Source organism: Pogona vitticeps, chromosome 1 (genome assembly GCF_051106095.1).
Source record: "Pogona vitticeps strain Pit_001003342236 chromosome 1, PviZW2.1, whole genome shotgun sequence".
Lineage (NCBI taxonomy): Eukaryota > Metazoa > Chordata > Lepidosauria > Squamata > Agamidae > Pogona > Pogona vitticeps.
Genome location: NC_135783.1, coordinates 329,134,665 through 329,160,647, shown reverse-complemented (window position 1 = coordinate 329,160,647; position 25,983 = coordinate 329,134,665). Strand labels below are relative to the sequence as shown.

General features: G+C 41.5%; 2 protein-coding genes across 10 annotated transcripts in view; one reads left to right on the top strand and one right to left on the bottom strand.

Moving 5' to 3' along the window:
- Window positions 1-1,542, top strand: part of EML5 (EMAP like 5) — a 108,083-nt gene extending 106,541 nt beyond the window's left edge. For all 8 annotated transcript variants that reach the window (XR_013540786.1, XR_013540785.1, XR_013540787.1 and 5 more), the window contains 2 exons: window positions 350-450; window positions 696-1,542. Coding sequence is in view for 5 of the 8 variants with exons in the window: in XM_072986531.2 (XP_072842632.2) it covers window positions 350-450; window positions 696-732 (138 nt within the window). In the remaining 3 variants the exon portion in view is untranslated. The remainder of the gene's footprint in view (window positions 1-349; window positions 451-695) is intronic.
- Window positions 1,543-11,528: 9,986 nt separating this feature from the next.
- Window positions 11,529-25,983, bottom strand: part of ZC3H14 (zinc finger CCCH-type containing 14) — a 31,046-nt gene continuing 16,591 nt past the window's right edge. The window contains exons 8-17 of one of the 2 annotated variants that reach the window (XM_020811418.3): window positions 23,996-24,096; window positions 21,168-21,317; window positions 19,652-19,726; window positions 19,057-19,216; window positions 17,634-17,857; window positions 16,515-16,635; window positions 15,647-15,783; window positions 15,267-15,361; window positions 12,069-12,175; window positions 11,529-11,811 (exon numbers count right to left, since the gene is read on the bottom strand). In XM_020811418.3, the coding sequence (XP_020667077.3) occupies window positions 11,805-11,811; window positions 12,069-12,175; window positions 15,267-15,361; window positions 15,647-15,783; window positions 16,515-16,635; window positions 17,634-17,857; window positions 19,057-19,216; window positions 19,652-19,726; window positions 21,168-21,317; window positions 23,996-24,096 (1,177 nt within the window). In that variant the 3' untranslated portion in view covers window positions 11,529-11,804. The remainder of the gene's footprint in view (window positions 11,812-12,068; window positions 12,176-15,266; window positions 15,362-15,646; window positions 15,784-16,514; window positions 16,636-17,633; window positions 17,858-19,056; window positions 19,217-19,651; window positions 19,727-21,167; window positions 21,318-23,995; window positions 24,097-25,983) is intronic. The other variant, XM_072986539.2, reaches the window with a different exon arrangement.

The following is a 25,983-nucleotide window of genomic DNA, read 5'->3' as shown; positions in this document are numbered from 1 at the left end:
AATAATCCAAACGATTTGCCCCTTATTTGGAGCAAGTAGCAAGAGTTCTGGATGGAGAAATTGAGAGATGGATTGTGCCTGCTAGTCCATTTCATGTCAAAAGACATTGAAAGGAGCAGAACACGGTCCAGTGGAGGAGAGGGAAGCAAAAGAGGCCATGCCCTTGGCAATGTGAACGCTCTGTGCCTCCTTTCTGTGCTCAGAAGAGTTATCGAGCAGCTGGCCAGGAATTCAAAGGTGGAGGCTAGCTGACAAGGGGATTTGACAGTTCCAGCTGTACATATGGTGGGCTTGGGGATGCACTTTTTGAAAACAGTGAAGCTGACATGAAGAATTCTTTTGTTTTAAGGCAAAACATAAAAGATTTTTAGGTCACTCAGCCCATGTGACTAATATTCGCTTTACAAGTGGAGACAGATATGTCGTCAGTGCTGGTGGAGATGACAGCAGGTGCGTAAACCTTAATCTGAATAAGAAATGAAACTCTTGAAATTTTATCAACACAAATTGTCTCCTGCTGTTTCTGACATTTAAAAGATAAGCCTCCATTAAGGTGAACTCGCACAGTGGAACAACTTTGGTATTTGGTAATCCAGTCTGAACTTGTCTTCAAATTTATTTTGAATATAATGTGTTTCACCTTTTAAAGTCCACTACCTTGCACTAATTCTTGTTTTTTCCCTTTGAAAATACAGCATATTTGTCTGGAAATGTGTACATATGCCTCACTGAGGGACATGGAGACCTTCCAAAGAGGACACTGCATGAAGTAAGAGGTGTTAATGCGCCACAGTTGCAAAGAGACATTTTCCAGTGCCCTGCATGCTTCAAGAAATGGTGCTGATAAAGACAGACGGACAGCTGTCTGACTGACTAGTCTATCAGAAGAATGGACTGCTGCAAATGTATTGAGTCTAGTCACACTACTAGTATCAGATAGCCTGTATCTGTTTCCCACTCACTGCCAGATGCTGAAACACGTAGATAAGAGGAAGTGAGTTTTGGCTCAATGTACAGTTTCCCAACAAGACCCTGGATTTGTAATCAAGACATTTTATTTCTGACCTAGTGCTGTACATTGTGTTTACTTTCAGCATGAATGTTTTAAGTACTGGGTACTGACTTTCGCTAAAATAGAAGACTCCTTATTTTATTACTGAAAGGAAAACCATCTTGCAGCTCATAGATTTTTTTTTTAAAAAAATGGGTGAAAATAAAATAGAAAATATGAGTGGTCCAGCAAAAGGTTTGTTTAGTTTAACAAAAGGGGGAAAAATCAATCCCAATAATTAAGTTGGTTCCTAGGACCTGTGGAATTCTACTGGTTTTAAGGCCTGGGTTGTAATCATGTCTGGTGAATGCTAGTGGACATGCATGAACCCGTTCTTCAAAGCTAATTTAGTGTTTTTGTATCACTGAAGCATTATATTAGTTCTGTGAGCAGAACTGGATTTGCTCACACTGTGAGTGCCTTGCCCACAACCTAAAAGTCTAACTCCAGTTTTTGCCTTGTGAATAAAAGTGTTATCGATAAAAGATAAATTGCTGTGTTTGCTTAAAAAACTATGGTAGAGACGGGAAGTAGGCTGTTCATTTCAGTGTTCATATATTAAATAATTGTTTCCCAATCTGGAGGTCATGCCCCCCAAGGGGGTTGCAAAGTGTTTTCTGGGAGGTTGCGCGTCACTTTATATGTGTGGTAGTCCTTGTTAAATAATTTCTTCCTTGACCTTTCAGAGCCAGATATTAAAGTTAACGTGTATGCGTATGTGTGAGAAACAGGCTCTTTGAGGGAGAAAGCCTTTACTTTCTGAAAAGTGATGACTTTACCCCATTAAAGATGCCTATTTATGCAAATGTGGTGGTGTCACAGGTTACTTGACTATTATAAAAGAAGCTGACAACTCAAAAAAGCTTGGAAACCACTGCAAGATTTGAGTTATCAAATGCCAAAAAACAGACAGACAGAGCAATAGGACTATTTTCACAGCATCACTTGGTGAATTCAGAGTGATATTGATAATTAAAATTTTACAAATTACTTCGTTCTTGTTCAAGAGTTAATGCTATTTGAATTCCTTTCTCTTCAGCTCATAGCCAGTTCACATACTACAGGCATCCAGAGGTTCTCCTACATTAGATGAGAGGAACTGTTTGCTTGAAAGCAATTCCATGTCATAATTGATGTACCTCTATACTAGCTAGTTTGGAGATCTTGACATGCAAGTTGGCTATATGTTGTTTTAAGTTTTGACCAACTGTAACTTCATAATAATCAAATGGCCTCTACACTTTCTTAGAAGAATTGTACATAGATAAATGCAGGTAACAAAGGAAATCTCTTTTACATTCTGCTAGAAGGGAAGCAGATAGGTTTCAACAGATGATATCAATCTGAAGGCCAGACAACTAGACCCTTGTTGTGTGTTTGAAAGCTTTATTGAAAACTGTGCTGCTGAAACCTTTTAAGGAATCTAACTAGAAGGGCAGTTGTTTCATAGTTTGTCAGGAAAACTAGAAACAAAGCTGCTAATACCACAATAATCCAGGTATCCTCAGCAAATCATGCATGGAAATACATGTTATATCCTTGGTGCAGTATCGGCATTCCACATATTGGATCATTTCTCAGAGCTTAACTGTTAAGAGGGGCTAGAGTTCTTCCCATCGTCTCATATGTGACTAATGATGCAAGGCACACTAGCCCACATTTCCCTTATCTTCCTGTAAATTCCAGGTCTCACATCCCAGCCCCAAGAACCTGGTGCAAGCTGCCAATATTGAAAAACCATATAGCCTTCTGTAGGGTTCAGGGGCTCAGAATAAGTTCTTTGAGTACTTTTTAAAAAACTGAAAATACCTTATGCATGGTGGAACATAAGTTTAAGTAGACATGGAAGTATGTAATATCAATTCCGCCCAGTATAACAAACACACAATCATGTTATATGTTAATCTACAAACAATTCCCAGTTTCTTCATTTTCTGCCCAGAAGCATGAATGCAAAATAGAATGCCAGGTCCCACCAGAGTGCACCTGAAGGATGTTTTTGTAGCCACGCTTCTTGAAAAGCAGAACAGTTGACACTTATGTAGAAGGCACAAAACCATATTAAGTGATCTTGAGTATTTCTTATAATTCTTTTTTTTCATATATTAATAATCCAGACATTGTGTTGCTGATGTAACAAAACCCCTCCAGCTGTCCGATTGCTTTTATCAGAATAATTTTTCAAGTCCCTCATATATATATATATATATATGTAATGGTGACGGTTTCAATCAGAAGAATGACTGACAGACACAACTTCTTCACCATTCTTTTTTTAAAACCACACTTATCTTGAACACATCAGTGTATGAAACCTTTCAGTGGTAGAATGGAAACATATTTCAATCGAAGATGGCTCTCTCTTTGCTCAGGCCCTTGTTGCTGCACTCGCCATTTCACCCTGAGTTCTTCCACTTGATCTAAACTTTGAATATAAAAGCAATGAGAGGAATCTTTTTAGTTGAGCAGCTCCCATGTTTTATTAGTGGAGCTCACTGTCAAATGCTACAAGCCTTTGAAGTGAAATCACCAAATCGCTTCAGAAATCAGCAGAATTAATGCTTACCCTATACAGTGGGGTCTCTACTTAAGAACTTAATCCGTATTGGAAGGTGGTTCTCAAGTGGAAAAGTTCTTATGTAGAATCTGCATTGCCCATAGGAATGTATTGAAAACCATTTAATCTGTATCTGCTCTTTTCCGTCCATAGAAACTAATGGGAAGCTGCTATTCCGACTTCTACCACTAGAGGGGGATTTTTTTTTTTTTCCCCTTAGGTCAGGGAACAGTGTTAAAAGCACTTCTGACGAAGCTAATTTTGAAGCAATGGACTGAAAACCAATTAATCCGTTCTGGCTGTTTTTTTTATGTAGAGGTGCTTTCGTACATTGAAGCATTAGTTCCCATAGGAACTAATGCAAAGCTGGTTAATACATACTCTACCACTAGGGGGAGAACTTTTTTTTAACCTAAGATGACCTAAGGTTAAAAAAAGAGCAGGAAAGTTTTTTTCCCTGTTCTTATCTGGATTTTTGTTCTCAAGTAGAAGCAAAATTTAGCAAATGGAGCTGTTCTTAAGTGGAATTGTTCTTAAGTAGGGACGTTCTTAAGTAGAGACCCCACTGTAATATAATTTATAGAGTCTGTTTTTTCCCTGTTTAAGAGTTGACAACTTTAAATCATGATTATTTTGTCACAAGTTTTAATACTATTGAAGTCTTACACTCTAGTTGTGTTTCAAAGTCCTACACTGTGGCTGCCTCTGCCTGAAGACTTCACAAAAGGGCAAAGGAAGGACATGTGCACAGAACAAAGTAAACAGTTCCATTCTTGATCTTCTGTTCAGGGGCGTCATTTTTACAGATTAATAGGGTAGGCAATATATTCATTTCCAAAACACAACCATAGAACATAAGTTATTTAAATTGCACTATATAACATGATACCTAGTGTGGTACATTGGATAGAGTGTAGTGAATTTAAATCCCGACTCAGCCATGGAAACTCATTGGAGAGGTTGGAATTCTTAAAACCACTCCTCAATTCTCTCACTTACCTTGAAAGCCTTATTAGGAGTCTCGTGTTTGGACTTCATGGCACATAATACAGACCACTATATATATTGCTTTCAACACCTAAAAGCGTAGTACCCAGGGTTTTTTAGTAAAGTACAGAGAGTATTAAAAGGCATCTCTGGTAATCAACAAGATCACTATGGCACAATTAAATTTCCACTTGTGGTTTGCTCATGGATTTGTGTCAGAGAGGCTAGTATTATGTTGCCGAAATGTGGCGCAGAATGAAAAATTTGTAAGTCCCCCACCCCCACCCCCGCAATCAGGCTCCCTCATCACATGCCCATTCTTGCACTGGGAGCATGTCAGAGGGGCTGGAAGGAGGAAGGCTTAAGCAATTTCCCTTTTGCCACATTTAGGCAACAAGACACTAGCCTGAATAAATGTTTGCTGAATCTGCTACAAAGGAGTGCTTCAGCCTGTGGCCTTGTTCCGTACATTGCTCTAAGGTAGAGAATCAGTACTGGTGATCAAATTGCAATCTGTCATAGTTGCTACCATGTTTTCTTGACTAAAACACCCACTGTGCTACTGCAGGTGCTATGTCTGAAAATATTTCTTACTCAAGCCCACTCTGTTGGCCTTGCTTCTTCCTGTCCATGTTCATTAGATACAAACGTGAGTTTCTCCAATGTACATAACTCATGGTGAGACAAGGAAACCAAATCTCTTTTCTTCTTCTGGATTTGTTACTTTGGGGGCACTGGATATAAGCCCTGATTTTTGATTGTACGTTTTCACTTCATTGATGTGAAAGAATTAAAGCTTGTGCATGGAGCGGGAGGGCTGTTTCTGTAAGTGTACCTACACAATTCGTGCCTTCGCATCATGGAGGAATGGGTGTGCATATTGTTACAATTTGAGCCACCTTGGGTCTTTTTGGGTAGAAAGGCAGGGGTAGAAATATTTTAAATAAATAAATTTACAAACACAATATAATAACAACCAAGTTAGGTAAACATATGTGTTAGGTAAACATATGCCAACCAGAACATTAGTCTTTAAAGTGGCACCAAGATTCTTTCCTATTTCTTTTCCAATTTAAGCTTCACATAAGACACTGAAAACTCTTAAGGAAGAAGCCAGTGGTCACCTTGTTCACTTGAAGTCCTGACCTGTGATTTCTTGTTTTACCCGCCTCTATTTGACCTCCAACCCCTGTGTAGACATGGTAGTGAAGACACACATCCTTCAGTAAATGAGTACACCCAGGTAGAAAATGTTTTCCATACATCCTTGACCTATAGAACTGGATACTGATCTCCCTTCTGCTTCCCAAAATAAACAGTGGAACTCAGTGAGACAAGACGTTCTTGCTGAATTTAGTACTGATAACTGTATTTATTCAAAATTGCTATAAAATGCATTTCATGAACTGAGAGCCCAAATTAAGACTGTCATACATTTTGTCAGTTTATCTTAAATACACAAATTGACCCTTTCCCCACCACATGGTGCTCTTCAGATTTGTAGTGTTACAAGTGACATCATCACAAGCCAATACAGCCTTGATGGAAATTCAAATTTGGAATGTTTAACTAATAGTTAATTGACACCCTACAAGCATAAACACATCCAGAAGTAGACATCTAAATACATACAGTATGTGTTTATATATTTATTTGGTGGGGGAAATTACTGGAATCCAAATAATTTGTTTTATGTTGGACAAAGATGCTTCAACTTTTGAATGGCACATAAAACATAATTTATATGGCTTGATTGTTACAACACTGGTTGGTATAAGCAACAATGTCTGATCTGTAAATTCTGTGAAAACAATCACAGTCTCATATTGATTTCCCTCATTCTGAAAGTTTAGTCACATTTTTCTCCGTGTTTCTCTTAGTATGTGGTATGGGGAAAGAGAAAGAGATTGTTCAGTTTTATAAATAATTAACTCCTTCATCAGTTTCCTATACATATACATACATATACATATATACATATACATACATACATATATACATATACATACATACACACACACACACACACACACAGTGGTGCCTTGCTTAATGGGCGCCCAGTTTAACAATGAAATCGCATAGCGACAAAGATTTTGCGATCGCTTTTGCGATTGCATTGCAATGTTTTAAATAGGGAAAAATCACTTTGCGATGATCGGTACTGTTTCGCTTACCGATCATCGCAAAACGATTTTTAACAGCTGATTGGCGGTTCCAAAATGGCCGCCGGGTAAAAAGAAAATGGCCGCCCGCTCTTTTCTGGGACAGATTGCTCGCTTACCGGGCAGCGAAAATAGCCGCCGTATGGAGGATTTTCGTTTAAAGGTGAGTCTGAAGCCCACAGGAACGCATTGAAGGGGTTTCAGTGCATTCCTATGGGCTTTTTTAAATCGCATAGCGACGAAATCGCTTTGCGATTTTTGCTGCACCAATTATTGTCGCTATGTGAGGCACCACTGTGTGTGTGTGTGTGTGTGTTTGTGTGTGTGTTCAGTATTGCTTACAAACATATCTACCCTGTTTATACAGGTGCTCTCTATGTGAGAGCACCTGTATAAACAGGGTATATAGATATGTTTGTAAGCAATACTGAATGAATGAAAAATAGATTAAAAAGCATACTTTTGCATATGGCAATCTCTCAGTCATTCCTTGAAGGGGTTTTTTCATGCTTGATAGGTTTCTCATGCACCATTTTTTTCAGATAAGATCCAAAATGATTGCAGATCCTTTGACTGGGTGCCCTCTTTTTTAAAACATAAAATGCTGTTGGTTATTGTGCTAACACCCTAACACTAAGAATATAATTCTATTGTTGTATCAAGATCTTGGACTACAGCTCTCACCATTCTTCACTATGAGCTATGCCAGCTACAGTTCATGGGAGATGCAGTTCAACATTTGTTAGTCAGCCACACATCTGGTTTACCTACCTTTGCTGACCTGTTCTTGATCTGCATACATGAAGCCATTAAGAACCCCCCACACACACACACACACAAAACAATGGAAGAGAAGAAGTGGGCAGGAAACATGCTATTTTTCAGGAAACAAAAACTTGCTTAAAATGGTACAAGACTGTGGAGTACCACATCTTCAAGGGCTTGGAATTATTATTTGGTTCCCCGTGTTGCCTCCCTGTCAAGCGGTGGGACTCAGCGATCCATATTCCATAGGGTCCCTTCCAGCTCTGCCATTCCAAGATTCAAAGAAATGAGCCTACTCCAGTTGCAACTTCCTTTAGTAAATTACAACTAGAGTTGGCTGATTTGTATTAGGAGAATCACAGAATCACAGAATTGGAAGGGGCCTAATAAGGCCATCAAATTCAACCCCCAGCTTAGTGCAGGAATACAAATCAAAGGATATCTGACAGATGGTTGTCTAATTTTCTCTTGAATGCCTCCAGTGCTGGAGCACTCGCCACTTCCTGAGGTAATTCACAGAGTTGACTTGGCAATGGGCTTACTCTATTACAATTTACTATGCTAAGCAACAGGATTTCAGCCTGTGAATAATGTTTTACCTATGATCCTCAGTCACTTCATAATGTTTAAAATTTCGGTCCAGAACCATAGGATGTTCAAAGGAAATTCAGAACAGCTAGCTACAAACAGAAACTTGGCTTGGAAAAGCATACTTTCTTATTGGCAAATAAGGTTGAAGGTTGTTTTTAATACCAGTTGTAAAAATGTGCAAACATGCACTTATGTATCTTTAAATCAAAATACTTTGTTTTCTCACCCAGTACAGAAAAGAAGCATCATATACACATAGAACAGGAAGACCTTTAGAACTCCTAGTACAAAACTCAATCTACCCTACCTGATGTGTTTGGCAACTTAGAAAAGATTTGATCAACTTGATTTTTTTTTTTTTGTCTGCCAAGAACCGAATAAATTAGGATTGGGCGAACTGTCAAGCAGTTGAAATGCCAGAATACATGGCTGGGAGATTGGCTTGTACTTTCTTTGTTTGAAGCTAGGTGTGGGAGTTGGTGAGGGTAAGAGTCTGAATGTGTTCTTACCTTTCATGTTATCTGCTTGCTGCTGTGATAACTTTTACTAGCCCAAAGTTAGCAAGCCACCGCAAGCAGATCTGTACATTATTTGAGTCATGCTTTACCACAAAGGACTCCATGATGCCTGACTGTTGTGATAACAAGTCACAGCTATAACACACGTTTCTTTTTAAGATCTCTGAAAATCTGGCACTTACTACCCCACCATGTCCTCTGGTAGATAGAAATTAATTCCCACTCTTTGAAAATGGTTCCAAAGTGACACACAAACAGTGGGAAAAATTATCCAAACATTTTATTTTCAAATTCCCTCCAACATTTTTATTAATAATTAAAAAAGAATTTGTTAGCTGGAAACACCACATTTTGTCACTGTTCTTTATTTTTAAAAAAACAGTATATCTGATTCACTGCATTTCATGGAGTTTACAATTGTCATCGTTTGCTTGGTCCATTAAATTTCATTGTGGAGTGCCTGTTAGACAAACATATTTCCTTTACTCAAACAAGAAAAAGGTTAATTTAAAAAGTTACATAAAAATGTATGTTAATTTGATCCTGTAATAAATATTGTGTTTTTCCTTTGGGTTTTTTTAAATCATTAAGTGCTAATTCCAATTATCAAATACAGTAGTCATTTTGAAAGCATATCAGTTAATTTTTTTCTGCATCTATTCAGGGTGTTTTTTAAAGTAAAAGTAACTGGTATGAACTGAGCTTTAAATATTATCTGCAGACTTAAAGATTTCAAAGTAATTCCACAAAATATTTCAGAATTCAGAAATATATTTGTCAAATCTGTTTAAAACACAGAGCCAATGTCCTTTTCTGATATTTTATGTATTCATTTAATGTAAGTATCTGTACAGAGTATTCTCTTTTGTACATTTTTGTGAAAATGTAGTTCCCCAAAAGATACAAAAGATTTAATAAAAAATTAATTCATTTTGCTCTTAATCTTTTACAATATAGCCCAAGGAGCCAAAAAAAAAATTGCAAACTTTTGCTGATACTTGTTAACGTCTCCAAACAAATGTTTCAAGAAAACAGGTATTTCATTATAGGAATTTATACTGGACCTCTCCACACTCTCCCTGAAACCAGAGAATTAAATTAAGTGCACTTCATTCATGGGCACTAGATGGGGCTCTCTCTGAAATTAAGAGATTGAAGCTGCAATCCGGGGCCATAGAGTTGGTCCTGGACCTTTGACAGAAGGCAATGAGGTCCACCTTCTAAGTGGGAGAATTTGTTTCAGATTCCTCTTTACCTGTAGAAGCTTCAGCAATTCCCTTAATCAGTGTACTGGAAGTACAACAATAGATGTGCCTCTCCAGACCCTCAGACATCCACGGAAGTCTATGCCCATTAAAACTCTCCCTTTCATTCCAACTTAGGGAAGAAAAACGCCACTGGGGAAGAAAACACCTCCACGTCCTGCCTGCAGCCATGAACCTGGCAGGGTGCTGTATATCTTCAAAACTCTCCAAGGCTGACTGCCAGATTAACCTGTGAAAGTGGTCTGAAGGACTACAGGCTCTCTTTCTCTTGAGCGCTTACACTTTTGGAGCACATTCTCCTCTCTTACCATGAATAAAGATCACTTAAGCCAACCAGTCCTGGCTTAACTAGTTTGTTGCACAACTTCCAAGACTGGGCCTTACTCCCAGGAGGAAGGGGAGGGGACAGCAGAATCGAGACATGAGCAATTTCACCTCCCAGCTGCGCCCCCACCCTTTGCACTTCCAAACCTTGTCCAGGAGGCCTGAGAGTCCTCTGGAGCTAGTTCTAGGGTGGCTCTGAGGGCAAGGCTGCAGAGGGGGAGGGAGAGAAAGGGCCACCATGCTGGCCTTGCAATAGCCGTGTGATGCCGGGTTGAGGCCCAGGTCTCAGATCCTGGTTAAATGGGGAACAATGCTAGGTTTAACACCTATACTAACATTTTATACACACGCTTTAACTGAGGGGGGAAACAGAAATTTATCTGACATTGAGAAAGGTCTTTGAGGAAGGGCTACAGGTGACAGCTCTTTAACTGTAGCTCTTTAACTGTCCTAACTAAATCTCAGAAACAGTACCATACACTGAGCTGTCAGCTAGTCTCCCATCTTGTCAGTCATCAGGTTCCAGCATCAAAAAGGACCACAGGATCAGTACCCATTGTTTTACTTATTCTCTGCCTTAAAATATTAAATAAAAACCTCCAGAAATACGCATTTCCAAGATGTATTAACAGAACTGGCCACCAGAGGGAATCAGAGACTATGCTATATACAGTGTTACTATACTTTTTGGCATCCATGGGGTGTGTGTGGCTTGGAACCCACCCACTCCCCAAGATTCTGTGGTCCTAAATTAGTTATAACTAGAGATGGAGATATTTGTATTTGCATACAAATAAGAATATCCCCCCACAGGTGCAGATAACGAGGGTCCAGCCCAACCACTCACGATTCCGCCACTGCTGCGCGCTCCACAGAGCCTTCCCCTCTCTCTCTTGCTTGCAATGGATTAGCCACTCTGCAACGTGGCAGAGAGGCTCATCATCCTGCCTTCTGCCAGGACTGGCTAATCCATCGCAAGCAATGGGAGAGATAGGAAGGCACTGTGGAGCTTGCGGCAGTGGCGGGATCGTGAATGGTCAGTCTGGCCCCAGGGGGCCGGACCCTTGTTATCTGCACCTGTGGGGGGATATTTGTATACAAATACACCCATTTCTAGTAATAACCCCCAGCTTTTCTTTTGCATGAAAAATACAGAAGCCATGTACCACTATTTTCCAAGACAAAATAATTTCTTTATAATAAATAAAGACATTTCTTCCTGTCTTGAAATGATGGCCCACAGTGGATTTTGTACCAGTGTAAGCAAAGGGAGGGGAGGGGGAAGAAAGACCAGGAGTCCAACACTGGTAGGATAAAATTCTTGCCTTGACATTTTAATTGAGGTTAAAGCAATCCTTCCCCCCCCCCACAAACACTTTTTACAGTAAAAAATATGTAAAACCAGTTATTAAATATACAAGTTTCCAAAATTACATTGTTCATGTATGTAATCAACTTTCTTTAAGAAACAATATATACTCAAGGCCTGGCATACGCAGTAACTTTTAGAGCATCTTGTTCCATCAGTGAGTAATCCTTCCATCATAGTACAACGATGAACATTTAATTAATGGATGGTGTGAATTATTCACTGGAAAAGATATATATATAGAGAAAAAATTAGTAAACATTGTCATAAAGCGGATGTGATACGTATTGTCTACCTTAAATATCACCAACCCCAAATACCTCCAAAATAGAGAGCAAAACTCAAAAACATGCAATATGAGAACTGTTCTTCTATAACTTTCTTGCATTTCCCCCCAAACAGCTGAATTCGTGACTGCACAGCTCCATGCATGATTAGATTAGTATGTGTGATCCAAACAAGTAAAAGAAATCAATTACCTAGTTTGGGTTCGAGTCCATTTCAAGGCATGACGTGGTGGTACAGAAACGGCAGGGTGGTAAAACGTGCAATCTACTCTGGTGCACTGGGTGTTAAACCGACAATGCTAAGAGGAAACATTAAAGGATTTAGAAAAAACTACTGCATGGAAGTTTCATTTTAGTCATGTGTTACATACTGGCTGTCTATTCCTCTAAAGGTATGGAATGTTTTTAAGGAGATCTTGAAACACATGACTTAGATCATTTGAATGTGAACAGAAAGCAATTGCTTCTCTATTTATTTAAATTTAATTCCTAGGGCCAGTTAAAAAATTAACATGTATCACTTGATCGTTTAATACTTGATGGCTGACAGTTGCCTGTGTGAAGTGGCTCTAATAAAAAGGCAGTGAGATGAAAGCCCTCTCTCTCCTATGGATGCCCCGCGGCCCCTACAAATCTTCTCTTCCTGGTTATCTGGAGAGTTGAATACAGAAAGCAAGCCCCAAAATGATGAACTGGAAAACTGTAAAAATCACACTGAATCCTACAGGCTGAAGTATCTGTAGGCAATGAATAGTATCAACATGAATCACTTGCCTGTGGACTTGCCCACTGAAATAAGGTACTGTATTTGCCGGCGTATAAGATGACCTTTTTGCCCTGAAAAACATGCCTCCAAGTGGGGGGGGGTCATCTTATACGTCGGGTGCACCCAGAGCGGGCAGCATGTAGCGCAAGGAGGAAAGAGGAGAGGTGAACGAGGAAGAGGAGGAGGAAGAAGAGGAGGTGGCGGAGAGGGCACCTCTTCTCCCAAGGAGGCAGCGGGCGGCTCCAGCTCTAAGGCGCCGCATGGCCCAGCAGGAAGCAGCATGGAGAGGTGAGCCCAGCCCGGGAAGCGGGCGGAGCTCGGTCCCCACCGGCTCAGTCACTTCCTCGACACAGTTGCCCTTGCGGAAAGCAGCAGCAGCAGTTCCGCCTCCTTCTTCCCCGTGACCTACCACCATGTTGGCCAGGCGGAGAGAAGCTGGCAAGCAAATGGCGCCTGCGACAAGCCAGCGCCGCCCCACTCGCCGCCAGCACCACCGCCGCGCCGGGCTCCAGGAGACCTCTGGAGGCCAGGAGAGCGAGCAGGCGCTGGCCTCTGCTTTGGGCCAGCTGGTAGCCTGCCCCAGAAACTTGCTTTCCTTCTCCTCCCTCTTTGGCCCCACCGGCGGGGTAAAAGGCAGAGGGAGGGGATAGTCTTCTAAGGCGAGTATATAACGAATGCTATATTTTGAGTGGAAATGTTGGGGTCGTCTTATACGCCCAGTCATCTTATACGCTGGCAAATACGGTATTAAAAACCTGAAAAACAACTCAGATATTTGAGAATAATCATTTTATCAAATAAAACAAAGAGGAAATATGAACATAAGCAGAAACATTGTGATGCCTTAAAGACTGGAAATTTATTCAGGGATTGAAATCCACTTCAGCAATCCTGATCTGTTTTTGTTTACATCCATCTAAACCACAGCCTGACTTTTACTTTGCTTTTAAATGCTGTTCTCCCAGACAGCAGGTTATGAGGACAGGAAGCTTCCTTATTCTGTGTCAGATAATTGGTCTGTTCACAGAAAGATATAGCAATATGTGGCCGCAGGACACAGTTGGCCCAACAGGGATTTTTTCATGTCCTAAGAGCCCCTCATCTTAAATCAAACCAAATAGAACTAAACAAAGAGATCAAAAGAGCCCAATTTCTACTTCCAGAGGCCTCCAGAACCAGTAGTTTTTACACTAGGGGCTCTGGAGAACTCTCCAAGCCTAATCCTCAAAATGAAACCTGAAGTGTTCAGACAGGCGCGTCTCTTAAAATAAAAATAAAGGCTGCAAACAGCCATTCCTGGGATTGGTGCAAAACCCAATGGGGGATGTGGGCAATAATTTAATCCACTCCTGAACTAGACCAATATTGTCAGCTCTAGCTGGCAGCAGCTCTGGAGGGTTTCAGAAAAGGATCCCTTCCCAGCCCTACCTGGAGATCCTTTGTGGCCAACAATTAAAACTCTAACGAGGTCCTAACCTACTTAACTTCTGAAATCAGATGAGATCTGGTTTGTTGAGGGCAGTAGAGTGGCACCACTTGATTATAGATTAATTAAGATGTTAACTCATTTCTAACTTACACAAATTAACATCTACCAGCACAGCCTAATGATGAAGTAGTTAAACTGCAGTACTGGAGCCAAAACACTGCTCATGACCCAGGTTCAAAACCAGGTAGCTGGCTCAAGGTTCACTTAGCCTTCCATCTTTCCAAAGTTGGTAAACTGAATACCCAGCTTGCACAGGGGAGGGGGTGCAATATGTAGCCTGCATAATTATATTGTAAACCATCCAGAAAGTGCTTGAAGTATATAAGCAGCATGCTTTGCTTTTTCAAATAACAAACAAATGTAGATAATCATATCAGACTCCTTCGGTGAACTAACACATAGTTTTTGCCATTCAGGATGAATATCCTGAATGCTAGAATAAATGAATATAAGAATCTGACTCATTCTAAATCAGATTTTTAGTCCATATAGGCCAGTATTATGAACACTTGCTACGATCAATGATTCTCTGGAGTTTCAGGCAAGACCCCTTCCTAAACCTCCGTGGAGATCCCTAGTAATATGTAATGATTCCTCATCTCAGTATACTAGGAAGGGCTGACTCCACTTAGCTTCCAAAATCAGTCTAGGTCAGTTTGTTCATGGTGGCATGTGATCATGCGATCACCTTTGAATTTGGTTTTCTAATCAACTGTCTGATCTCCCTTGCCACTCTTCATCTGCCATTCTCAATACAACTCATAATACCATCAACATTTCTTTTTTCCTCCTTGCATGTCTCTGTCTGGTCCAGTCTCTCTATTTGCATAGTGCTCATGTTTTCCCTTTTTGCACACAACCCCTCTTTCCCTCTCTCTCTGCTACCACTGCCCCTATTTTTTTTCTCTATCTCTCTCTTTTCACATCTACTTCTCCTGCCTGCCTTCCACAGTTGCGCAGGACAATGTCTGAAGGTCTTCAAAGGCTCTACACTTGTTAAGACTGCAAATATGAAGAAAAATTGTGAACAAAGCTGTGAATCATTTCAAATTCCTTGACGCCAGAATGAAATTTCAAGAAGCCAGAGTTAAATCCCAACCCATCAAATCCCCCTATCTTGAAATATGACACTCACTTTGGGATGGTAGAAAGGGCATTCCATTTTCTTGCAAGCAGGGAAAAAACGGCAAAGCTGGCTAGTAGAAGGTGCTGGTGGTACTGGTGGCGGAGCTAGTGAACAGACAGGAATAAATCATCCACACCAAACTCAAAAGGTTAATGCTTAATATAATATTGCCAACAAACACAGACAATCAATTTTAGCTCCTGGACTAGCAACACATACCTGCCTGTGGGAACCACATCTGAAACCAGGCCAGGCAGCACTCTTGCTGAATCTAAGAGGCAGTGCCTGGATGGGAGATAGTGTGGAAACCCTCCCATGGCTGCTAATATTATAATTCAGGCCAGACATAAATATACATGTATGATATTAAAAAGGAATGGAAACATCACCTGGTTTCGGAGGTGGCAGTGGGGTCCGTCGGCTGGCATGCGTGTACGGGCAGTCTGGCTTGGTGCACTTTGCATCGTATTTACAGTTTGGATGGATGAACAAGCACTTGTCAGCAAATTTGCAGTTGGGAAAGATTCTGGAGTGTAAAAAGGATCCTTGTTAGAAGACAAATACCTTTAAAACAATGCCTACATTTAGAAAGTTATTTTGGTTTTGACCACAGTTCTATACAGATAATGACATTTGGATTCTTGGGCTAGCATTTGGAAAGACAACAACATTTCTGTTGGGTTTTCATTTTAAAAAAAACTTTCCATATTCAAACTCATGGATGGACAGCAATCCTCAAAAAGCATCCATGATTCCTTTGACTTGTATTCCTCCATCGAGCACAGGGTTGGACTTGACGGCCTTATAGGCCCCTTCCAACTTCACTATTCTATGATTCATAGTCATGCCAAAAATCTTTCCACCAGTTAAACCTCCAAACACCCTCCCCCTGGAAACAGAAATGTCCAACCAAGTCCTCTGGTTTCCCCATTCCCCACCCCATTGAGAGAGATGCTTCTCAGTTGCTACTAATAGTGATAAAAGAGCCATCCCAGCAATATGTGGATTAGGCGGGGGAAAGGCATAAGATCTCTCCCATCTCCACCCCTCAGTGATTTCACTTATGATCGTTGCTCCTGGCTGGTTAAAATGCAGTACCAGAGCAGCAGTCTTTCCCCCATTACCCAGCTGGGCAAGAAAGGGAAGAAGGTGGACTGTTTTCCTCTTCAGTGATAATCCTAAAGAGTATTTAATGATGTGTCTGAAGACTAGGAGAGCAAACTCTCAAGCTACATTGAAAAGGTTTGTTGCACTAACTTGCATGGCAGGGTGGGATGATGGAAGGCGCATTCATCTCCATTTTTGCAGGCGGGCCAGTACTTGCAGCGCTCGGGTACTTTTTCCACTTTGTGCAGGATGCCCACCTCCTGCATCTCTACTGTGGAGAGAAATGGGAATGGTGTCTTTAAGCAATCCAGTTTGAATTTGAGACGACTGATAGCACAAAGACCCTGAAATACACTGAAATGAGGCAGAATGCAGCCCACAGTGACCAACCTTTGGCTCACCTACATTCAAAGAGGATTTTGTTTAAAAGCAGTAACACACACACAGAGGGGTTGCACCGGCATAACAATAAAGAGCATTGTGAGGATCTAAAGCACATTTTCATTACATAGTTTTCACTTCCCAAACAGCATAAAACCTAACCTTAAATCTATTACTAGTGAAAGACATTGGGAAGAAATTCAAAACTGTACCCACCTCACTCCCCCAAATTAAAAACAAAACAAAACAGAACCTCTACCACTCTTTTAAAGACCCCAAATCCGCCGCTAAGTGTGGCCACTGTAAATGATGCAACTCCTAAAAACTCACATCATCCCATTATCCTTCCTAGAGGTTTTGTGATGTCCAGGGTATCCAAACATCACTTACGCCACACTTTTCTGCCCAACAACAAGCCTCCTTAAAATGAAAGAAAAACCAGCATACAATGAACATAGGTTTATAAATAAATAAATATAAGCAAGCATATATTTAACTGAGAAAGAAGAAATGACAAAGAGCGCCTTCAAGACTAACACACTTTATTTAACAGAAACATTTGTCGACTACAGCCGGCTGCAACAAGCCCACCATGCAGTTTAAGGAGGCAGATTTTTACACTGGCTGTGCATCTGTTAAAATGGGCTGTGACTCGCACAAGCTGTTGCCAAACAAAACATATTGGTTTTTAAGGCACAAAATTCTGCAAATGAGTGACATGGCAATACCAGCACTCCGTCCAGAAATGAGAAAAGATTCCAACGCCCTGCAACCCAGCCTCATGCTTCATCTGAGCAGCCCAAAGAAAGTGGGGCAAACAACTGATGTGCTGGAATGAAGATGACTGAAAGAGCATCTCTACAGAAAACAGGTTTGCATGTGTGTTACCATCAGTGCTCTCCAGCTGTCTGGAAATAATGTGCATCTGTTGGGCACGGAGGCTCCGTAATCCCTTGCTGGTTGTCGCCCTGGGAAGAACTGGCCTAACTCCTTCCATAAGATTTTGCTCTTCCTCCTCTTGGTCAGACAGGTACCCTGGAGGGCTGGGAACTCCATCTAATGTGACTATGAACTTGGGACTGGCAGGCTTCTCCGGGTGCCCAAGCTGCTCTCTGCAAAAAATAAATAAATAAATAAATAAATAAATAAATAAAATAAAAAATAAAAATAAAAAAACAGGAAATGTCAAAGTTACTGGAATAACAAGCAGGAAAAAAAGCACTAATCAATGCCAACAACACTACACAAACAGACATACATCCCATTAGGAGATGCTTCAGAGGCTTAAACTCTGCCAACTGGGCAAGACAGTACTCTGCATTTAGAAACTGACAGCAAGTTACAGTGGGGTCTTGACTTGAGAACTTAATCCGTATTGGAAGGCGGTTCTCAAGTCAAAAAGTCTGTAAGTCAAGTCTCCATTGACATACAGTGCATTGAAAACCGATGAATCCTGTAACAGGCCGTTTTTGTTCCATTTTGGTTTTTTTCTGGTCTGTAAGTCAAATCTCAGTTTGCAAGTCAAACCTAAATTTTGCGGCCAGAGAAGTCTGTAACTCAAAAAGTCTGTAAGTCAAGCCGTCTATAAGTCAAGGGTCCACTGTATTTGCTCACAGGTACAGTGGGGTCTCGACTTACGAACTTAATCCGTATTGGAAGGCAGTTCTCAGGTTGAAAAGTTCGTAAGTCGAATCTGCATTTCCCATAGGAATGCATTGAAAACCATTTAATCCATATCTGCTCTTTTCCGTCCATAGAAACTAATGGGAAGCTGCTATTCTGCCTTCTGCCACTAGAGGGGGATATTTTTTCTTTTTTCCTTTTAACCTAAGATGACTGTTTAAAAAAGGAAAGGAAAGAGTTCGTAACTCGAATCTAAGTTCGCAAGTGGAGTCCATATATTCCTATGAGAGCAGTTCGTAAGTCAAAAAGTTCGTATGTAGAACCGTTCGTAAGTCGAGACCCCACTGTATCCATCTGGAGCTCTTTGCTTCTCCGGGCAATCAGATTTGCAAATGAAGCCCATGTTTATCTCCCAATGACAAATCAGAACACAGCAAGCTAAAATGTGGGACATGAGATCAAGAAGCTCATGCTATTACAAAGAAGGCTTCTCTCAATAATCTAGGGAGCTCCACTTCTGAATGCAAACTTGTTGTCTGCAATGAGGTCTGCAGACACCCCATGCCCTGATATATTTGTTAGTCTTTAACATGCCACAGAACTCTGTTGTTTTCAGATATAAGCAGGCAAGTTGGCTCTGGCTTTCAACCCTTTCACTGAAAGTAAAGGAACAACTTTTGTTTTTTACCGTGTCTGTATCAGCCGTCCAGAAAGTGCTTGCAATGCCTCTGTGGACTTGTGCCCCAATTCCACGTTCTGGGGCACCAGGATCTCCTCAGACAGCTTTGGCTTCTTCAAGATAAATGATCTGGTGTCTGTGTGGACCATGGATTCCAAACTAAAATATTCTAAACCAGAGAAAATGCCAAATGTGTTGAAAGCATTTTGAGCTAACCAAAAAAAATGAAAACAAAGGTGTGGTTATTTGATAAAGATTAGGACAGAGAGAGATTATGCCCAGGTGAGTATCAAATGATAGCATATGAAGATGCCTGCTCAGAGTTGGTTCTGGTTTGCTCTTAAAGCACTAGGTGGCAGTATATGCTACACAATAATCTATGTTCAGGTTACATGTTAACAAAACACAGAAGCATGGATGTCTAAGGGTGGTTCCCAAACTTCGGACCTCAGATGATCTCCAACTACAACTCCCAGAATTCCTGGCTATTGGCTATGCTGACTAGAATTTCTGGGAGTTGTAGTCCAAAAACTACCTGGGTCTCCAGTTTGGGCATCACCAACAGGAAAAAAGTAGGATTTCTACCAAAACAACCACATCTAACCTTGGGCCTTCTGCAACGTCTCTTCGATGCTTGGTTCAACCTGGAGACGAGAAAAGAGTTGCCTCTGCTGGGTCCCTGAAATGAATGTGGAAGGACAAAAGCTGTTGAATTTGCTGTAGGGGACAAAGTGATACCCTAGCTTCACACAACCCTTCCTTAACAAAGGATTCTGTTCCTGCAAAGAATCTCCTGCAGTCATCTTCACTTCATTCCTTTGATGGACACAACACTGGTAGATCTCTTTGTCTCTTTCTCTATATGTAGCTGGCAATTTTTTTAAAAAAAAAATTTTACCCCTAAATTCCACCTAGCCACAGAATGAAGGGGGATTTTGGCCTACTTTCCTGCTGGTTTTATGCCGTAGGGCCAAGGCAAGCTAAGACAGCTTTAAGAGAGAAAGACATAAATTAACACAGATACAATCAACAGTGCTCAAGATGGCTAACTAGAACCCCTGACTTCATTGGCTACATGTCACTGAATTATAGTTGTGGCAGGGGTGGTGGTTCCTCTAAGCTTTGCTGGTGGTCTTCTCAGAAGCCGATACTATGAGAAATAGAATAAGGTACTACATAAAGAAACTCAGGAAGGCTTTCACAAGTCCTTACATTACCACAATGAAATCAACATGACAACTCATGTTTCTTTATTACGAAAGTATCCTCTTAATAGTCACCACACCATCTTAGATGAGGCATCGTTCAGTCTCGAGAGACTATGGTAACGTGCTCTGTATGGAGGACTTGGAACAGCGTATACTGTGGCTGAGGAGGCCAATTCGAGACTGACAATACAGTCTGTCCCCTGTCCAGCTCCCTGATTTTTCTGCTTTCATGACTGCCTCTTTTCCTTGGCCTGCTGGACAAGGGTCTCTTCAAATTCAGAGAGGCCATGATGCATCACCTGCCTCCACGCTGAACGCTCAGATCTCATGGTTTCCCATCTGTTGAGGTCCATTCCTAAGGCCTTCAGATCCTGCTTGCAAGTATCCTTGTATCGCAGCTGGGGTCTCCCTCTGGGGCGCTTTCCCTGCACTAATTCTCCATACAGGAGAATTAGTCATTCTCACAACATGCCCAAGCCAACACAGACATTGCTCTTTCAGTAATGTATACATGCTAAAAATTCCAGCTCGATCTAGGACTACTCTGTTTGGAACTTTGTCCTGCCAGGTGATACCAAAAATGCGTTGGAGACCACACCATCTAGCCCTACACAATCTCATTTGATTTTGGAAGCTAACCATAGTCCGATCTGACAAGTTTTTATCATGAAATAATACCAGTAGTCTGACTCAGTATAAGGCATCTACCACCTCTTCTAGCATATGAATATTGTGAAACGTACTGAAATAAATATCCTATCACTTTCTCCACAATAAGAGGAAGAATACACAAGAAACAGAGTTTTACTATGTTCGGAATCTTTCTCAACAGGTCACATCAGAGAAAGATACAGAACTTCACATGTCCACCAGTTTTTGTAGAGGACAACAGGGCCTCACATTTCACAGTACCTGGTACTCTTCCTAGCAGTTGCTCATGCGGCTCTTCTTCCTGGGGGTTCATTCTGGATAAACGGTTCTGCCCATGAATAACTTCCAGGAGAGCTTCTTCATGAGAAGTCCGGGTTCTGGGAGCCACAGGAACTGTCTGTTTTGCTGGGACTTTTTTTTTTGGTAAAACAAAAGAACCCGTCAAATGCATTATGCAAGGAGCAACACAATATTGATGCTTTACGCAAATACAAATGGAATTCTATTACAACAGATCCAAATTAGAATCACAGAAAGCTTGGCTTTCAAGCTACCTTCTGGATCTTCCAATTAAAAAGGTCAGAGATGCAACTTCTTCTCAGCAGTGCAAACCTAAGCACATTTAGAAAGGATTTAGCTCCAGAGTTAATTTGGACTGACATCTGAGAAAACATGCTTAAGACCATGCTGCTACCACAGAACATAGTCTCTCTCTCTCTCTCTCTCTCTCTCGCAATAACAATCTCATAATTCTAAGGAAGAGAATTGAGAAAATTAAAAAAAGGAACTTATTCAACTTCTAAATTAATCTGCTTAAGTTCATTCAGAAGAAATTTGTCTTCATTAATATGGACAAAGTGGTTTGTCAGCTGCCTAGCAGTTCTAACATGAGCGCAGAAATGAGAACCAACCTTGTTGTACTACTATTGCCTCTGGGCAGTTTCAGACCCCCACTAATACACTTGCAGCCTCTGGGGAAGGTGGCCTTTTTTGGCTCAAACCAATGAACGTGTCCACTAGCAAAACCTGAGACCTAGGATGGGATACTGATATTCTGCACATGAACATCTATGGTTCATTTTATCTATATAACGTATTTTTTATCTTCCTGGTCATTGACCATAATAAATAAAAAACGATTTCAACATTGTTTTATGTTTTTCTGACTGCAGGAGATTCTTTGCACTTCAGTAAAAGTGATAGAGAACTCTGCTGGAGATTTCTAACCCCTACAGTTTCTAGCATTTCTGGGGAAAGGAAGCAAAGCAAAGCATGCTGCTTATATACCGCCCCATAGAGTGTAAAGTGTTCTCTGGCTTACAGTTTAGTTTTGCAGCTTACACATTGCCCCTCCTCCTCCAGCTAGCTGGATACTACATGTGCCAACCTTGGAAGGACAGAAGGCTGAGGCAACCTTGAGCCGGATACCTGAGGTGGTCAGGACTGAATTCAGGTCATGAGCAGAGTGTTGACTGCAGTATTACAGTTTAAACACTGAGCCACAAGGTTCCTTAATGCATGTTAAATCAGGATTATGCTGCAATCTATACAACACAATTGACCAATTTCGCCATAAATGTCAGACTGTGCTATTAGGCTCTGATAGAGGCACGTCCCAAGATGGTTCATGGGAGATTTTCTATAACAGGTGGGACTTGCTTTCTTGTTTGGTGCTAACTAAGAAGCAAATTTGTGATTTGCTCTCACTTATCCTTTTGCAGTGCAAAACGATCCATGTGGAAATTTTCTTGAGTGTCAAACCCAAACACATTTTTTTAATGGCTACCCAACGATAAGTCTCCTGCAGCAAAATTATGAGTTCTGCAGGCTCTTACAAATTACCAAATGTATTATGACAGAAGTCTTACAGGGATTAAAGACAACATCAGATATAACCAGCATTATTTTACACAAAGGGCAAAATCCGGTTGGCATAATTTATGCAATGAAGCTGATGACACCAAAAAGAGTTTTGCCAATAAATGCAAGGAGCAGTAATTACAACACAAGCAACCTGATGTTGTTATATTACCGTATTTTTCGCTCCAAGACGCACCAAATTTTTAGGAGAAGAAAACAGGAAAAAAATAATTTGTTTTCTTCTCCTAAAAATTGGTGAGCCTTATGGAGAGGTCCATCTTATGGAACGCACCCTAGGACCCTTTGGAGGCTCGCCCTGCCCCCCCCCCCGGGGGTCAGAGGGGGTGAAATCGCCAGCTTCTGGGACTTGAGGCTTGGGAAGCTTCAGAAGAATCCCAGAAGCTGGAGATTTCCCCCCCTCTGGCTGAGCGGGGGGGGGGGGCAGGGTGAGCCTCCAAAGGGTCCTAGGGTGTGTTCCAGAATGCTTTAGAGACTCACCCTGCCCCCCTCGGGGGTTAGAGGGGGCAAAATCACCACCTTCTGGGACTCTTCAGAGGCTTCCCAAGCCTCCAAACACTCCCAGAACCTGGCGATTTCGCCGGCGCTGGCCCCGTGCGGGGGTGGGAGGAGCGTGGCAAGGGTCCTGGAAGGCTCTCTCAGACCCTTGCCACACTCCCCCATCCCCCACGGGGCCACGGGGGGTGAAATCACCAGCTTCTGGGAGTGTTTGGAGGCTCCCCAAGCTTCCAAACACTCCCAGAAGCTGGCGATTTCGGCGGCGCTGGTCCTGTGCGGGGGTGGGAGGAGCGTTCGAAGGGTCTGGGTGAGCTTCCAGGACCCTTGCGACATTCCCCCCACCTGGAAGCTGGCGATTTCGCCGGCGCTGGCCCCGTGGGGGGTGGGGGAGCCTCACAAGGGTCCTGGAAGGCTCACACGGACCCTTACGACGCTCCCCCCACGGGGCCAGCGGCGACGAAATTGCTGCCTTCGGTCCATAAGACTATCCCCCCTACATTTTGGGGGGGGAGTGCATCTTATGGAGCAAGAAACACGGTAATTAACACTTCCAGTAGGATAGAAAACTATGATCCTAATATGACACAAAAGTAGCATTACTTGAACTTTCTAATAAGGTATAATTTAGGTCTATGTTCCAGTCACAAAAACTTAACTAGCTGTACTGAACTGACCTTCAAAATAAGGTACCTCGGCACAATTCAACTATTTACCTGTAGCATAATTAGTTGTCTTTGTAACCGATTCCTGAGCTTCAGAGATAGCTTTCAGTATTAAATTCTTATTGGCCTGTTTGGAAGGTGGCAGTGAAGGCCTGAAGGAATTGAAACACAATGCAAGGAAATTTAGTGGACACTGTAGATACTTAACTTCACACCCAGAAGAGGCAAAGTCAACTTTTTTTATTTTATTTTATTTTATTTTATTTTATTTTTTGGCATTACACCTCTAGAATTCTCCAGCCATGCTGGGAGAAATATTTTGGGGGCACAGTTTCTGAAAAAGGAAACCTTGCAAGCAGTGCTTCCTATGGAATACTTTTAAGTCTGGCTGGTATCCACCAAAATGGACAGGTGAAGATTTTCCAGTGAGTTATCTTGTCATCAGCTGCTACACCACAACACAGCTTGGAGGTGATTCCAGATTTCTTTCCTTCCTTCTTCTCTAAAGAGATTCTTGCCTAGGTGGAGCACAGTCATGCAAAATGGGACCAAAAATACTATATTCACTTCTGTACACCCATAAATTTCAACCACTGGGCTTCTCTGCTGGCAGCCTACAGACACCAATACTGATATGATCTTTACCTTCTACAGTGGACCCTTGACTTACAGACGGCTTGACTTACAGACTTTTTGAGTTACAGACTTCTCTGGCCGCAAAATTTAGGTTTGACTTGCAGACTGAGATTTGACTTACAGACCAGAAAAAAACCAAAATGGAACAAAAACGGCCTGTTACGGGATTCATCGGTTTTCAATGCACTGTAGGTCAATGGAGACTTGACTTACAGACTTTTTGACTTGAGAACCGCCTTCCAATACGGATTAAGTTCTCAAGTCAAGACCCCACTGTATATCCCTCTTTGACATCAATTTCTTTTGGGCAAGCATAATGGCTGCATTCAGGTGGTCAAATAATGACTTCCTTTTGGAAAAAGTTATTAGTTCTTGCAAATACAGTGGGAAAGAAGAAGAGAAGGGAGCAAGCCCCATTTGTGAGGACATTGACAAGAATCAAATACAGTGGTGCCTCGCATAGCGATGGCTCCGTATAGCGATGAAATCGCTTTGCGATGGACTTTTTGGCATTGCAAGAGCAATCGCTTTGCGATGGCCCCTATGGGGAAATTTTGCTTTGCGATGATCGCAGGCAAGCGATCATCGCAAAACCCCCATTTTCGGCCACCTGATCGGCGGTTCCAAAATGGCTGCCGGAAAAACCCGCCCGCTGTTTTGCCTCGCTTTAGAGGCACCGAAAATGGCCACCGCAATGGAGCATTTTCGCATAAGGTTAGTTTTTAAGCCCATAGGAACGCATTAAACACGTTTTAATGCGTTTCTATGGGCTTTTTAAAATCACTTAGCGATGAAATCGCTTAGCAGCAATTTTTGCTGCACCGATTAACATTGCTAAGCGAGGCACCACTGTAATACATGAAGCTATAAGCAGCCCAAAGTCCAGAAGTTCAAATCTTAACATTTAAAAGGAACAAATACAGATAAGCTCTGCATACACATAAGCTCATCTTCACTCTGCAGAAGTAGTCTGTTAAATGGAGTTAATCAGAATTAACCATTACATCCAAACTAGGGTTAATGGCCTGCAAACAAGCCAGGATATGAACCTGTAGTTTTAAATCAGTGTTTGCTTCCCAGCTTGTTTGAAAGCCATTCACTAGAGCAGTGGTTCTTAACCTTGGGTTACAGGTGTTTTTGGACTGCAACTCCCAGAAACCTTCACCACCAACTGTGCTGGCTGGTGTTTCTGGGAGTTGCAGTTCAAAAACACCTGTAAACCAAGGTTAAGAACCACTGCACTAGAGTACCTAGCCTGGATATAGTAGACAGCTATCATTAACTACAGTCTCCCAGCTTCTTTAGTCAGAGAACTACAGCTACCTGGTTAATTGCCTACTATTATCAGTGGAGGACAGAATGATTAGCGAAGGCAGAAAACACCCACATAGAGTTATCAAAAT